Source organism: Pygocentrus nattereri, chromosome 7, assembly GCF_015220715.1.
Source record: "Pygocentrus nattereri isolate fPygNat1 chromosome 7, fPygNat1.pri, whole genome shotgun sequence".
Classification (NCBI taxonomy): domain Eukaryota; kingdom Metazoa; phylum Chordata; class Actinopteri; order Characiformes; family Serrasalmidae; genus Pygocentrus; species Pygocentrus nattereri.
In genome coordinates, this window is record NC_051217.1 from 43390126 (window position 1) to 43406241 (window position 16116).

General features: G+C 43.7%; 1 protein-coding gene across 1 annotated transcript; it reads left to right on the forward strand.

The window, feature by feature from the left end:
- Positions 1 to 9441, forward strand: pygo1 (pygopus family PHD finger 1). The gene is made up of 4 exons (XM_017705035.1): positions 1 to 198; positions 347 to 416; positions 3592 to 3677; positions 5125 to 9441. Exons 2-4 carry the CDS (start codon positions 368 to 370, stop codon positions 6346 to 6348), a joined length of 1359 nt encoding a protein of 452 aa, XP_017560524.1. The 5' UTR covers positions 1 to 198; positions 347 to 367; the 3' UTR covers positions 6349 to 9441.
- The last annotated feature ends 6675 nt before the right edge of the window (positions 9442 to 16116 follow it).

The window sequence follows — 16116 nt, forward strand, 5'->3', positions numbered from 1 at the left end:
TGCTAGTGGCGGAGGGGTATCTGCGCAGCGGCCCCCCAACACTCCCCCAGCAATCGACCCCTGGGGCGGGTTCGCGGCCCCGCCACGGCGCTCAGGGCCCCCAGGATGCCTTCGCATAACCGGGGTCTGCTCGTTTACCCCGCCAGGAGCGCGTAAAAGGAAGTTAAATCCAGCCGCTCCTCCCAAAGTTTGCGAGAGGTTGTAGCTTTCCTGTAGCTCTCTCTCTCTCACTCACACACACAGATAGCAGGGATTGCTACTAACCCGGGGGGAAAGACGAGTTGTCAGCACTTAAATCGCGCAAATCTCAGTTATGTCGCCTTATTTGCTCGTTTTTGGTCTTTAGAGTCATGTGAGGTGACCTGTAATGTCCACGGAGCAGGAGAAAGATTCGTTTTCGCTCAAAAGAAACAGAGGTAATGTGTTTTTTCCACCTTCTGTAGTGTGTGTGTGTATGTGTGTGTGTGTGTGTGTGTGTGTGTCGAGTTGGATTCCTATTCGCCAGACTCTCACGGTCGAATTTCCCCGTTCCACCTTAAATGGTGCACCATTTAAGGTGGAACGGGAAAACTCGATCAAGAAGCCCCGCGGCGAAGAAGGGCCTTCAAGGCCTCTGACGGATTGAATGAAACTTCTGAGCAGACGGCCAGCGACCAGCGTCTGCGCGCTCAACCGACCAGCCGCTTTAAAGGGGAAGTCCACCGGCTTTTCAAAATTCCTGCATAATTCAGTGGCTGAGCTGTAAACGGTCGTCCGGAGTGGTTTGTTGTGAGGTGGTTCATTTGCAGAGAAACGTGCAGACGCGTCTTTCTTCACAGTGGTGGTGATGGGAACCAGGGGTCAGGATGTCTGCAGCACGAATAAGTTACAGCTGTTTTATTTACCGCCCATAAGTGTCTTCTGAGTTTGTTGATGGTGGTCAAATGGTGATAAATCTGAGAAGAGTAAGTTTGCTTTGGGGGCTGTTTTGCTTCACAACGCCGCCCTCGTACCCTTCCACCTCGAGCAGATTGATATAAACTGATTAAAGCATGTTTTAGACAGAAAACGTATCCCAAACTAACTATAAACAGCGTCTCGGGCATCAGGCAGTGAATTCATAACCGTGTCATATGTAGGAACCTTCTGTGAGGGGCTTTTTAGAGGTGGACGTCTGGTTCCTATCACCACCACTGTGAACAGATCAGACGCTGTAAGTAACGTCTTAAACTTTAATTTTGCAGAAAATTTGGAAAATCTGTGGAGTTGCTTTCTGCCTTTAAGCAGAACATGTTGGTGCTGGGTTGGAAATGCCATCCAGGCCTTTAGGAGTCTGCTGTGAACTTTGAAACGGTTTGCTCAGCTGCGCAGCCAAAGCGCCGAAGTGGACGTCCAGTAGAACGGTGACTTTGACCAAACCTGTGCTGCACTGCTGGCTCTTCTTTTTAGAGTTTATGGATCCATTTCAGTGCATTTTGTCCTGCATTGAATGGAGATGGAAGTCCGCAGGGCCGTTTCTGAACATTTGGGGGCCAAAGCAGCATCCTACTAGGGACCCTCGTCCAGCCCGACTGTATTCCTATGAATGCAAGTGTTAAAAATCAATACTTGTCTTTATTTATTTATTTATTTATTTATTTATTTATTTATTTATTTAACCAACATTTACTCGTACTTTATACTAAGATAAACCTAATAAATCAATAATTGTATGCAAACGTTTGGGTCTAATTACATATTTTGTTGTTTTTTTTGCAAATTAATTAATATCTCCTCTACAGAAAACACACTTCTGCACATTTTAGCGCACAGTTACTGTTTATTTACGGTTAATTTAAACGTATTTAGGGAAAAAATGCACACGGCATATTTTATATTTCGTTGTTTTTCCACTACACTCTTAAAGATGGTTCGTTTATGGTTCTGTAGTAAAGAAAACGGTTCTATAAAGAGCCATGAACACTCAAAAAACACTTTGCATGATTGAAGGGTTTTTTGCATCATGAAAGGGTTCTGCAGATTGATGGACAATGAGCTGTAGATGGTTCTATATAGAACCTTTTTGATTAGGGCTCTGTATAGCACCCAGAACAGTTCTAATGTTACAAGCTTGCCATCATAACAATAGAAGAACCCTTTTGGGTGCTGTATAGGACCGTTTTATGAAAGGTTCTGTGTAGAACCATTGAGAAGAGTTCTTTTGTGATGCAAGAGAACCCTCATGCGATCATTTTAAGAGTCTAGGCTATAAAAATCAGTGTTAAACATAAATGTAGATCAAGGTTCCACAGTGAGAAAACTCTGGAGCTACAATTTCACAGGCCTGTCTGGCTCACAGGTTATGCCACTACATATAGGCCATCAAATATCCATAAAAACGGGTATCAAACACTGAAATACACCATATATATCAAAAGGTATGTGGACAACCAGCTTGATGGACGTCCCATTTCCAAACCCATAGGCTTCAATTCAAAGTTACCCAACTTCGTGGCTCTTCTGGATTTTGGAGCGTGTCTGTGGGAATCTCAGTCAAAAGAGCATTAGTGAGGCCGGACACTGATGTTGGACAAGAAGGCCAGGCTCGCAGTTCACTTTCCAGTTCACCGCGAAGGTGTTCTAGATCATGTCTTCATGGAGCTCACTTTGTGCACAGGGGCACAGTCATTCCAGCCTTCCATTCCCCAAACTGTTGCCACAAAGTTGGAATCATATGCTGTAGCATTAATATCACCCTTCACTTGGAACTAAGGGGCCCAAACCCTGAAAAACAGCCTATTATCCCTCCTCCACCAAATGTCAAACCCATGCATACTGATGGGTCATGCTCTCATGGCATCTGCCAATGTTAGACTCATCTGTCAGTCTGCCAGATAACCAGAACATTTCCACTGCTCCAGAGACTAATGGCTTTACACCTGTCCAGCCGACACTTGGCATTGCGCATAGTGATCTTAGGCTTGTATGCAGTCACTTAGTCACGGAAACCCATTTTGTGAAGCTCCCGACACACCGTTCTTGGGCTGATGTTGCTCCCGGAGGCACTCAGCAGCCACGCCTCTGTGAGTTTGCATGGTCTATGAATTTGTGGATAAGCTGTTGTTGCTCCTAGACGCTTCTGTTTCACGATAATATCACTTGGAGTTGATGGAGGCCGATCTGGCAGCAGGGCAGAAATTTCAGAAACCGGCTTGTGGCAAAGGTGGCATCCTATGATAATGCCGTGCTTAAAGTCACTGAGCTACAGTCTCAGCGACTACACGGTTTTCAGCGATGTAGCTGAAACCCCTGAACTCAATAATTAGAAGGACCGTCCACATACTTTTGGCCATGTAGTGTAACTAGCTAATGGCAAGGCATGGATAATGCAAAGACATGACTTTAGAATGACCTGCAGGCACCAAGGTCACCATTCATGTTAAGGAAGCATGAGTTCAGTTCAGTGATGAGCACTTTTTAATTGATTTTATAATTGATTGACTGCTTTATATTGACATTCAGCAGGGCTGCAGATTAATTTAGCCCTTTTTTCTCTAGGACTAGATCATTATAAATAATAAAAAAGTGAGAACTTATGGAGTTTAAACTGTTTTATTCTGCTTGGGTTTGCAGGAGGAGACGGTGGTCTTGATGGTTTAGGGGGGCCAGGCCTGCTGCTGGGGAGCCCGGACAAGAAGAAACGCAAGTCCAGTACACAGGTACAAGAATCAAGTGGCCTGTATAGATGGTCTGTTCAAAACTTTGTAACTCCTTTCTTATTACTTCTTATTCTTTCTCCATGTTCTTCTTCTTCTTATTCCATTTCACAAATTTGCATCATGTGAAGCCGGACTTATACAAATGCTTCCAAATTACTTGGAATAAATTGCTGTTACAAACATACATAAAGGATTACGAACGTTTTATTTCGTTTATAAACTTACTAATTTGTAGATGAGGTTTTCTCACCACAGCAACAGTGCAAAACTGTGGAAAATTAAACAAAGTTTGTTTGAACTGTTGATGAAGGACTTGTTTCTCAAGTAACTGTAATACTGGACTGTGCAGAAGTCAGAGTCCAGTCAAAATAGTTGGTGGCAGTCGTGGGTTGGAGGTTAGGGAACTGGCCCTGTGACCGGAAGGTTGCTGGTTCAATCCTCAGCACCGACAGTCCATGACTGAGGTGTCCTTGAGCAAGACGCCTAACCCCCAACTGCTCCCCGGGCGCTGTGGATAGGGCTGCCCACCGCTCCGGGCAAGTGTGCTCACTGCCCCCTAGTGTGTGTATTCACTAGTGTGTATGTGGTGTTTCACTTCACGGATGGGTTAAATGCAGAGGTGGAATTTACCCATTTGTGGGGCCTTCTGCCCAGTGACTGCTGGGATAGGCTCCAGCTCCCCCTACAACCCAGAAGGATAAGTGGCTCACAAAATGTGTATACTTTTAGACTCCCTGTAAAACGTCATAGACACACCTGGACGGAAAAAAACAGCCCCCATAAAATATCAAAGGATGTATAAATGATTTGATGTGCATGTGTATGAAACTCATAACTTGGAGATGTTTATTTGACTCACTCATTGATGTTATCAAGTCTATTCAAATTCCAGCTGCATTAGTAAACAATGCAGTTTTAGTTTTGTAGCCCAGATTTTGTTCACCTGCCAAATCCGGCGACACTGATTACAAAAGTGCCATAGGTCATCTTAAAAATCACAAACTGACTTTTCTCAGAATAGCCACGGTTGTTTCTGGAGGCGCTTATTAAAATTCCTGCCAGGCGTATAGTTCTGTATAATTTCGTGAAGTTATATAAACTTTATAATTAGGCAGTCATGAGCTGAAGGTTAGGGAACCAGTTGATCCCCTGAGGTGACCGAGGGTGACGACTGAAGTGCCCTTTAGCAAGACACCTAACCCCCACCTAACTGCTCTCTGGGTGCTGTGGATAGGACAGCCCACCACTGCGGTCAAGTGTGTCCCCTTGTGTGCGTGTTCACTAGTGTGTATGTCATGTTTGACTGCACGGAGGGGTCAAATGCGTAGGTGAAATTTCCCCGTTGTGGGACTAATAAGGTCTCTTAATAATTATGACTGCATTTACTACAAATTCCTACATAGTCCGTCATTAAACTGACCCACACTCCATCTCTATGCTCCTACAGACTCTTTCCTTCGCACCACTGTCCGAATATGCTCCTCCGGCGAACCCCAGCTCCGATCACTTGGTGGCCTCCAATCCTTTTGACGACAACTACAACTCTCCTTCTCCCTCTCTGAAGCCACTGAACACCACCAACCCTTATTTCAGCCCCTCTCCCTATTCAGGATTTGGTGGCTATGCCCCTCCCCGGTTGGTGCACCATATCCAGAATAGGATGCCCTCTCCTTATGGGGGACCTTACCAGATGCGGAATCAGCCACCGCACCCATTCTCACAGAACCCAATGGGCCCGATGGTTATGGGCTTCAACCGGCCGCCCGGCTTCAATTATGGGCATCCTGACAATCCGGCCTTCGCTAATCAGCCCATGTTTAACAACGGTGGTGGCATGCACCTTCCGCCTGGCCAACCCTTTAGACCAGGTCCTGGAGAGAACTTGAACCAGTTGCTCCTTCCCAATGTGAATCAAAGCCACAGTGGTCCGGATGGCTCAGGTCCAGGGTTCGGTCCAGAAGGAACCGGGAATCTGCCGCCGGCGGTCAAACCAAGCCCTGATATGAGCCCTGGACTTCCTCAGCAACCCAGCAACTTTGGCCAGTCCAACACGCCCACATCCACAGCCAAACAGGACCCAAGTGAAACCGCAAACAGCAAAAATGTCAGCCAGAATGCCACATCACCACGGAAACAGAGCCAGACTTCTGAGGAGGTAGGTGGAGGTCAAGACGCCCAGGTGGAGCCTAAGGGAAAGAACAGGGGAAACGTCACGGCTGGCCTAGACGGAGGGATGGAGAAGATCAATGGTGTGATCCACCCCAGCACCGACCCTTTGAAGAAGTCCCCTCAGCCTCCTGAACCTCCCACGGAGAGGAACCAGAGGACTGGGACTACCTGCCGAAGTGGCGCTGCTTTGGCCAATAATAAACCTTCGGCTCACCCTGGCAGGCAGAACAACTCCACCTCCTCGTCAGAGCCTGTATACCCGTGTGGAATCTGCCTCAGTGAGGTGAATGATGACCAGGAGGCGATTTTGTGTGAGGCCTCCTGTCAGAAGTGGTTCCACAGGGTCTGTACAGGGATGACGGAGACAGCCTATAACTTGCTGACGGCTGAGATGGATGCTGTGTGGGGCTGCGACAGCTGTATGGAGGAGAAAGGAGCACAGCTCCTTAAAACACGGGAGAATCCAGGCCTGCCTACAGCGAACAGTGAAGGACAATCTTGAATGTTGTTTTTTTTTTTTCAGTTTTTTTTTTTTGTTGTTGTTGATGAAATTGAAGTTGCCAAATGCAGAAGTATCGAGCTGCAGTTCTGCAGACTAAAGATACAAAGAAGCCCCTTGGATATGTTTCTTCTTCAGAGTTAAAAGGTTAGGGTGAAGGTTAGCTAGTAAACAGACGTCCAAGCAAGTTAACCTTTGCCAAAGCTGAAGAGGCCTATAAACCAACTGCTTCTTCAAAATAAAGGGTTATGGTAAAAGTCATTTTATGTTAGCTACTTAGCTACCTTCAGGCCAAAATGAGGCTTCTTCTGCTTAGCTAGTTACCTTCAGGCTTCTTCTGGCTTGTTTACTTCAGCCTAAGCTGAGTTCTTCTCTAAAATAAATTAATTAGGGTTAAGGTAAGGGTTAGCTAACTTCAGCCCAAGCTGAGGCTTCTTCTAGCCAGCTAACGTCTATCTAGCTAACTTCAGCCCAGGCTGAGGCTTCTTCTAGCCAGCTAACGTCTAGCTAGCTAACTTCAGCCCAGGTTGAGGCTTCTTCTAGCCAGCTAACGTCTATCTAGCTAACTTCAGCCCAGGTTGAGGCTTCTTCTAGCCAGCTAACGTCTAGCTAGCTAACTTCAGCCCAAGCTGAGGCTTCTTCTAGCCAGCTAACGTCTAGCTAGCTAACTTCAGCCCAAGCTGAGGCTTCTTCTAGCCAGCTAACGTCTATCTAGCTAACTTCAGCCCAGGTTGAGGCTTCTTCTAGCCAGCTAACGTCTATCTAGCTAACTTCAGCCCAGGTTGAGGCTTCTTCTAGCCAGCTAACGTCTATCTAGCTAACTTCAGCCCAAGCTGAGGCTTCTTCTAGGCAGCTAACATCTATCTAGCTAACTTCAGCCCAAGTTGAGGCTTCTTCTAGCCAGCTAACGTCTATCTAGCTAACTTCAGCCCAAGTTGAAGAATTTTCTGATTATCTAACCGAAGCCCGTGATGAGGCTTCTTCACGTTAACTGCCTTGAGCCCATCCTGAGGCTTCTTTCAAACCGTTTTCTCCTGGTAAAATGAATGGATTTGGGTGAAGGGGAGGGTTAGCTAACTTCAGCTTCTTCCAGGCTGATCTATTTTTTTTAGACAAATGAATTGAGGCTAAGCTAAAGGTTGGCTCGTTGTGTAAAACACTGAAAGGGTGATTCCAAGTTATCTTTCTGATGTAATTTAAATCGTAAACATGTTGTTCCTGTCTCTGAAACATTGCTAACCAACCTCCGTTAGATTCTCAGCTCACATTTAATATTAGGTACTTCACCAACAGCTTGGCTCACTGGCTCACTTGGTCAGATATCTAGCTCGATTTTTGCCCAAGCTGAGGTTTCTTTGCCCACCCTGGGCCTTTATCTGCAGGGAGGCAGCTAGATTTCACTGTGCCAGTCGGAGTTATTGGCTTCTGGGCTCGGTTTCAGTGCTCTTGGAGGAGAGCTCGTTTTCTCCGCTCTCCTCTCCTCTTTTCTCTCGCGGTAGTTGATCTGTAAAATGTTGCAATCTCCCTTTGAAACAAAGAGGGAGAGGCTTTTATAAGCTTCTTTACTTGGACCTTGAGGTTCATCCAGCACCTTTGCTCTACGAAATCTCCGTCTGTTTGGATTGAAGTGTAAATACAGAGACCAGGGCTTTAGCTTTGTGTTGTCTGAGGTCAGATGTCTTCCTTGTGCCTGCCCGAACTCATCTTCTGGTGTAGAAGCTCATCGTTCGAATACTTGGACCGTTTGTTCTGAGCCTGTGGTTCCATGCTGTTTTCCCGTCCTCCTCTTCGGTACCTTGTATGGTGGGTTCTCTGGTTTAGAGGTCGATTCATAATTTCTGCGAACGGTGCGTTCAGGCTCATTCAGCTGAACGGTTTGGAGAACTTTTTTTTTTTTTTAATTGTTCAGGATGCTGGTGAGGAGAAACGCTTTGCTGCTATACGTGTTCACTGTTGGCTCAACCCGAACACGACCTCAGGTTTGAGGGTTGTGTTTTCTGCCCAGTCGTGAGTGCTGTGTGCCAAAGGAAGATGTGTCAGAAACTCGGAGCAGCTCAGTAAAGGCCTATGAAGAAGGCTGGATTGTAAAAAGTGCTCTAGTTGCTGCCTTTGAACATCCGATTGTAGTTTTCCGAAGCTATGTGTCATTTTGGCAGAGCAGCGAATGAAGAACTAAAGCTTGTGAGCTCAGTTGGTCAAAGCTCCTGGCGCTGAATGTAGAGAATATCATTTTTGTGTACTGTAACATTTTTTTCCCGTTGGTGACCAGAGCGGTCCAGTACATTTGTCGATGTAGAGGATTGATGTGTCCCAGTATGTAGTTGAGTCTTGGTGAGCAGTGTAGCTTGCTTGTGCTCTGTAACTTGCCTCGTTCTCCTTCTTTTCTCATTCATTTCATTCAGTGTGCCATTTATTATGTGATTATTTGCAGCGCAAGTGCTCTGGTCCAGCAGAGGTCACAGAGAGCCCCTAATAATAATGACGACGATGATGATGATCATGAAAATAATAATAGAGAAGCTGATTGTGTGCACTAAAATGCTCTTGAATATATCAATCACCTTTGATGTTTAATTGCATTTCCTTTCCATTTTTTTCCATTTTCTTTGATAAGATTGTGTTACTTGAAGGCGGTTCAAGAACAACTTTTAATAAGAAATTGCACAGAATATATCAAATGCTTTTGCTTTTTAATCAGTTAATTTAATCATTTGTATGACAATTTGTCACGTCCTACCCCTGGATTTATCGATAGTACTTAATAAAACAGCTCTATGTCCATGGAATATTAAACATCTTGTTTCAAAAGACTGTAAATGTGTATTCCCACATCGAGAGGATGGATTGTTTTTCATTCATGTTGTTTACTGTTGGATGTTTTATACAACTGCCCTTTTGAATTTGATATTGTTCTAATATTGTTTTGCTTTTGACTGTTTAGCGTGCAGCAGTTGAAGCAGTTTGGCCTCCTGAATGTAAAGTTCAAACGAGATCTTCTCTGTAATTTGACAGTGCCGGTGTGTTGCGGTGATTATCTAATCTTGTCGTGTTTATGTACCAAGGAATCGCACACACTAAAGCCCCGTTTACATACTTTATTATTTTTTTGTTCGTTTGTTTTAAAACATGCCCTCAACTCAATTCAGAAGTGTTTCACACCAATTGGAACACGCCCTTCCTGTGCTAGATCAGCGTCATGAGAAAATGAGTCAGTCATGCGCTGCTGTCGGATCAAAACCTCGTATCTCCAAAATTGTAACTTCACAGTAGAAGGTAAAAACACGCTCCACTTTTAATGTAAGTCAATGGAACCAGAATTTTTCCTAACTTTAGGTCATTTCTTTTGGTCCAATCATCATGAAATTTGCAGACAGTATGTAGGACTATTTTTCAAATTATGTCAAAAACTAAAAAAATGACTAAAATGGAGATTCAAGGTTTTGTTATGACAGCAGCGAATAGTGACTCTGTAATGTAGCACCATTTTTTCTGAGAAGTCTTAACATTATGTACATGATTTTTACATTTACAGCATTTAGCAGACGCTCTTATTCAGACTGATGTACAAGAAGCGCTTTGTCTCTGTAGAGAAAGTATCTTTACTAGCTACCAGTAGGTTAGAGAGAAAGACAGTGCTGAGCTCAGATACTGCTAGATACAAAAGTCACTGTTGATATCGAGAGAAAAGGAACCGAGTTGAACACAGAACGATGCAATATAATACAATACAATACTGTACAGTACAATACTGTACAATACAGTATACTACAATACAATACTGTACAGTACAATACACTACAATACAATACTGTACAGTACAATACAGTACAATACAATACACTACAATACTGTACAGTACAATACACTACAGTACAGTACAATACACTACAATACAGTACAATACTGTACAGTACAATACTGTACAGTACAATACAATACACTACAATACTGTACAGTACAATACACTACAATACAGTACAATACAATACAGTACACTACAATACAATACTGTACAGTACAATACAATACACTACAATACTGTACAGTACAATACAGTGCACTACATTACACTACAATACACTACATTACAATACACTACAATCAAAACTTAATCCAGTGCTCATTGAAGTGCTGTGTAAAAAGGTGTGTCTGGCTCTAAGCTTTGGTTTAAACTGAGTGTTTTGTAATGCGTTCCAACTATCAAATATACAAGTGATCAAATAATCCAGTGATTATTTTTATCAATACTCATATAATCAGTTTTTTTAAGGCTAAACAATGAAAATGAGCTGAAGCGAACATTGTTTACTTAGCTTTGGAAGTAACCTGGGTACCACCCCTGTGCTGCTAGCGCTTTTAAGGGGATTTCGGTGTTTAGTTAGCACCAAGCTACTTTGCAGCTTAGAGTATATTTAGGCCAGCTCTGCTTAAACGCAGACGTGTGACGTTCAGCTGGCGTTTCCTTTACTTTTTATCTTCCGGATGTCCGGTAAAGACCGACTCTGTTACTGCTGTCGCCTTCTAGCCTGTTAGCTGCCTGCTGAGCTGATGAACCTACACCGAGTACGTGCAGTATGCAAATTTACTTCATATGCATGCAGGTCATGAGATCCTGCTGGTGTAGGTTTCCTCTCTTTCAGTAAAAGCTATTCGAGTGCTAACAGCTCCCCCTTGTGGCGAATCTGCAGTATGCTAAACACGACTTTATTGCGGTTGTTAAAATTACGAACTAATCAAAACCAATTAATCAGGAATGTACATTCTAATCCGTTTTAATTGATTAATTGTGACAGCCCTTCGTTTTGGTGTTGATAGCTGTGTAGCCTTTAGCTTGCAGACTCCCGTGTAACAGATGGAGCAGATTGCTACGTCTGTCCTAGTCACAGCAAACCGACTGGTAGACACTTAAAAGATGGTTCTTCAAGTGTTCTTTAGTAAAGGCAGTGGTTCTGTTTTGAACCATGAGTTCTGTATAGAACCATTTCAAGCTTAAATGGTTCTTTTCATGGTGAAAAGGTTCTTCAGATTCATGATTGCAGCAATACAAGAACCCTTTTCAAAAAGGTTCTATATAGAACACATCGTCAAACTCAAGAACTATGTCACCATGCAAAGAACCATTTGAGCATGAAATCGTTCTTTGCATGTGGAAATGGTTCTTCAGACTGATAGTTCTAAAAGAACCTTTTTGGGTTCCTTTTTCAAAAAGGTACTGCATAGAACCATATGCAACACGTGTTCTGTTTATCTCAAGAACTGTTTCACCGTGCAAAGAACCAACCAAATTGTTCTTTGCATGGGGAAGCAGTCCTTCAGATTGATGGTTCTGACAACAGAAGAACCCTTTTTGGTGCTATATAGAACCATATACAGCACATTCTCTGTCAATCTGGAGAACCATTTCAGCATGCAAAGAACCATTTAAGCATGAAATTGTTCTTTGCCTGGTGAAATGGTTCTTCAGGTTCATGGTTGCAACAATAGAAGAACCCTTTTCAAAAAGGTTCGGTATAGAACCATGTACAAGAGATTATCCATCAATCTGAAGAACCACTTAAGCATGAAATTGTTCTATGCATGCTGATATGGTTCTTTAGATTGATGGTTCTAACAGTAGCAGAACCTTTTCAAAAAGGTTCAATATAGAACCTTATACATATACAACACGACATTGTTCTTTATAGACCTCATGGTTCTAAATAGAACCATTGCCTTTACTAAAGAACCCTAAAGAACCATTTTAAGAGTGTTATTTTGAGATGTGAAGTATTTTAATGTATTACTTTTGAGCAGCGCAGTGCAGAACTTTTATGGCGTTTGAAGTAGAACTGCGTCAGACCGCTGTGATTTCTGGGCAGGTTCTACTCCTGAAGTAGGCTCGGTTCCTGACCCGTCCAAGGGCTCGTCTGATAAACTTCGACCTGAGCTGTTAAAGTAATGGAACGGTCCTTGAGCTGGCATCTGGGGTCTCCTCAAGGCAACGTTTACGAGGGCATGTTAAAGTCAGTACTGAAACAAGTGTTCAGAGAACCTCTTTCTCGGTTCCTCTCTCTGTTTCTCCTGCCACATCTTTAATGCGCTTACAGGGAATCTATGACTGTGACTGAACCCTCGGAGAGAAAAACGAACAGAAACGAATGTCCCTTTTCTCATAAACGTGTTATAATTTGCTCAAATGTTTATTTTTCCTCAGTTGCTTGTTTTTGAAGTGGTCGGCTGTATGAAGACTGTTTGACACCTGGTGCCTTAGCCTTGCTTCGCTGGTTTAAACCATGACCCATCAGGTATAGAACGCACTTTGTGTGGTCAGATCAATACCTTATGGAGCACCTGGTGCAACTGATTTGGATGTACACCTGAAAATAAACCCTAAATTAAAGACTAACGTGGACTAGTGACGATATTCTCAGAATCTGGCTCAGTCGTTATAGGAGAGGCAGATGCTCTGCAATGATGCCTCTCAGTATAAGTGTGGGTTGTTTTAATACACTGACCTTGCCTTTGTTAAGTGTGCCATGCAAATGAATTAAATGGACTTCACATGGTAAAGTTAAAGCCTTTGGTGTCTGTGTTGTCTGTGAGCTGTAAAAGACCAAGCTTAGCCTTTCCAGTGACCCTGTGTTCAGTCCCATAGCAGGGAGCTTGTGTGGGCTACCTTTCGGAAAGGTGAAGGCCTTGTAATGTAGTTTTCTCAACGCTGCTCCTGGACTGCACGGTTTAAAGGGCTCCTATCAGGGAAAATTGAATTTCCCTCACATGAAATAAAGGAGTATGATAGCAGTATGTAGACGCTGTCAAAGTTGCAAAATATTCCATTTTACACCCCCCCCCCCCACCTCCCTTCACTGTTTTTGTGATGTCACACAAACCATTATATTTACATACAGTAGATCCACCCATTCAGACCACAGCAGTTTAGCTTTACTCATTCACACCCACTTCCAACACGTGCATTCATGAGATCCTGCTGGTGCAGGTTTCCTCTCTTTCAATAGAAGGCTACATAAAAGCTATTCGAGTGCTAATAGCTCCCCCTTGTGGAGAACCATTCACACTGATATTATGAGGACTGTTTCGACCCAGACTGCTTTTTGAATGAGGCACAACGCAGGGTGGCCAATCAAAACACAGCTCATTTACATATTACTTAAAGGTGCAGAGACAAAAACTTTTAACTGTAAGAGATAAAAAGGAATGAACACACTTAAAAATGATGGTTCTTCAAGGGTTCTTTATAAAACCATGAACACTCAGAGAACCCTGTGCATGATTAAAGGGTTCTTTGCATTGTGAAAGGGTTCTTCAGATTTATGGAGAGCGTGCTGTAGATAGTTCTATATAGAACCTTTTTTGTAACGCGTTCTATATAGCCCCCAGAAGGGTTCTTCTATTGTCGATAGCAGGTTGTAACCATGGAAGAACCCTTTGTAAAAAGGTTCTGTATACAGCACATTCTCCATTTATCTGAAGAACCCTTCCGTGATGTACAGAACCCTTTAATCATGCAAAGGGTTCTTTCGTTGTTCATGGGTTTATTTAGAACCATTTTCTTTACTAAAGAACCTTTAAAGAACCATCATTTTTATGCGTGTAGGGCCCTAACCTAACATAACCAAACCTGTAGTACTGCAAGAACAACTAAGGCTAAGTTCACATTACAAGCCTCAAATCTGATTTTTTGCTCAGATCCGATCTCTGACCCGATGGTTCTCACTCGTTTAGGTAAGAGACTCAAATCTGTCATTAATGTGATGAACCGGCTCCTGAACTGACCCTCATGAGCTCCTCCTACTCAGTAACATCACGTGACTGAATCACTGCATCGCCAAATCAAATCAAATTTATTTGTAGCGCTTTTTACAACGGATGTTGTCGCAAAGCAGCTTCACAGAATTCCAGAAAAGACAGAGTTTTAACAAGAAGTGTAAAAAAAAACCCCAGGTGAGCAAGCCAGGAGCAACAGTGGCAAGGAGAACCTCCCTCAGAGCTGAGGAAGAAACCTTGGGAGGAACCAGGCTCACAAGGGGGGACCCATCCTCCTCTGTTCAGACTCCCTACAAGTGATTATACTACTAATATAACTAGCAGTAGTATTGGTATTAGTAATAGCTGGGAGTCTATGAGAACATCAGTGTAGGGTGGGCAGCTAGTCCAAGGCAGGTGGTGGTAGCTGGGGCGTGGGCAGCTGGTCTGAAGTGGGTAGCAGGAGGGCTCGGCAGTCAGTCGTCCTTCAGTGTCCGGCTGGACATGTGGGGGGTTGTATACCCGGAAAAAAGGCAGGGAGAGGGAATTAGTTTTATTCTGTCTGTTTGTACATAAAACAGGGAATGTGAACATTCCCAGAGTGTGGCTAACAGCTCCGGCAGATCTGACTATGACAGCTTAACTAACAGGAGAGAACCAGAAGGACACACAGACACGGCAGCACTCTGAAACAGTTCGGCATCCCTCCACTCCACCGTCCACAAACCTGAGTGACCGGGTGCGAGCAGCGGGACGACAGCACCAGTTTACTATAATTCCCTGTGTCCATGGACCCCTGGATCTGCTGCCTTTATCTAAGGGGGAACATTACCTACAAAAAGCTAAACTGAACAAGTGAGTTTTCAGCCTAGTCTTAAAGATTGAGACTGTGTCTGAGTCCCGAACAGTTTCTGGAAGATCATTCCAGAGTTTGGGGGCTTTATAAGAAAAAGCTCTTCCCCCAGCTGCAGCCTTGGGAATACTGGGGACTATTAATAAACCAACACTCTGAGATCTGGGTAGTCGTGATGGCTCATAATGGGAAATAAGGTCTTGCAGGTACTCAGGAGCAAGACCATGTAGGGCTTTATACGTCAATAAGAGAATTTTATAATCAATACGGAATTTAACAGGTAGCCAATGAAGTGATGATAGCGCTGGACTGATATGATCAGATGTTCTAGTTTTAGTGAGGACCCTGGCTGCGGCGTTTTGGACTAGTTGGAGTTTGTTTAAATTCCTGCTCGTACATCCTGACAGTAGCGCGTTACAGTAGTCTAGCCTAGAAGTAATAAAGACATGTACTAGTGTTTCTGCATCACGCAGGGACAGGGCATTTCTGATCTTGGCAATGTTGCAAAGATGTAGAAAAGCTGTTTTAGTGATGCTGCCTGTGTGTTGATTGAATGATAAATCTGAATCCATTATGACGCCAAGATTATTTGCTGCTGAGCCAAACTAACGAGCAGAACGAGCTTCGCTGAGAAGATCATTAACTCTGATCAGCTCTCAGCTTCATTATTAGAGCCAGGCGAAGGAGAAAAAGGCTGAATGATGGCACAGTGGGGAAAAAACCCCACATGAATTCCGATCTGAGCGGCACATTAAGGTCACATGGCCACGATTCGGATTCGTTTCAGATCTAGGACCACACATGAAAGTGATTTGAAAAGATCAGATTTGTGTCCACACAGCCCTAAACCATCAGATCTGAGTCACATTAAGGCAAAAAATCAGATTTGTGCCACTTCTGCCCGATAATGTGAACAAAGCCTAATAGTTCGCACCGTATTTTGAGGGGGAGGGGCGTAGATTTCCCACCAGAATGTTGATTTTAAAAGGTGTTAGTACGTTTGAGGATAAGAGGAGGGTTAAAATTACATTTCCAGAAAAACTATTTTAAAAACAAGATGGTTAAAAAACAAGGGATATGGGCCCTTTAACCACACACTCACGAAGAGGGGCGTTTGGTTAGTCTCCTCCCCCTAGCAACCAGCCGGCATCATAGCAACCACGCTCTCCCACTAA

Bases quoted from the DNA above. Each gene is read 5' to 3' on its own strand.
- pygo1 (XM_017705035.1), top strand. From the start codon at position 368: ATGTCCACGGAGCAGGAGAAAGATTCGTTTTCGCTCAAAAGAAACAGA. The intron at 417-3,591 runs GTAATGTGTTTT...TTGGGTTTGCAG, and splicing joins TTCGCTCAAAAGAAACAGAG to GAGGAGACGGTGGTCTTGAT. The intron at 3,678-5,124 runs GTACAAGAATCA...ATGCTCCTACAG, and splicing joins AACGCAAGTCCAGTACACAG to ACTCTTTCCTTCGCACCACT.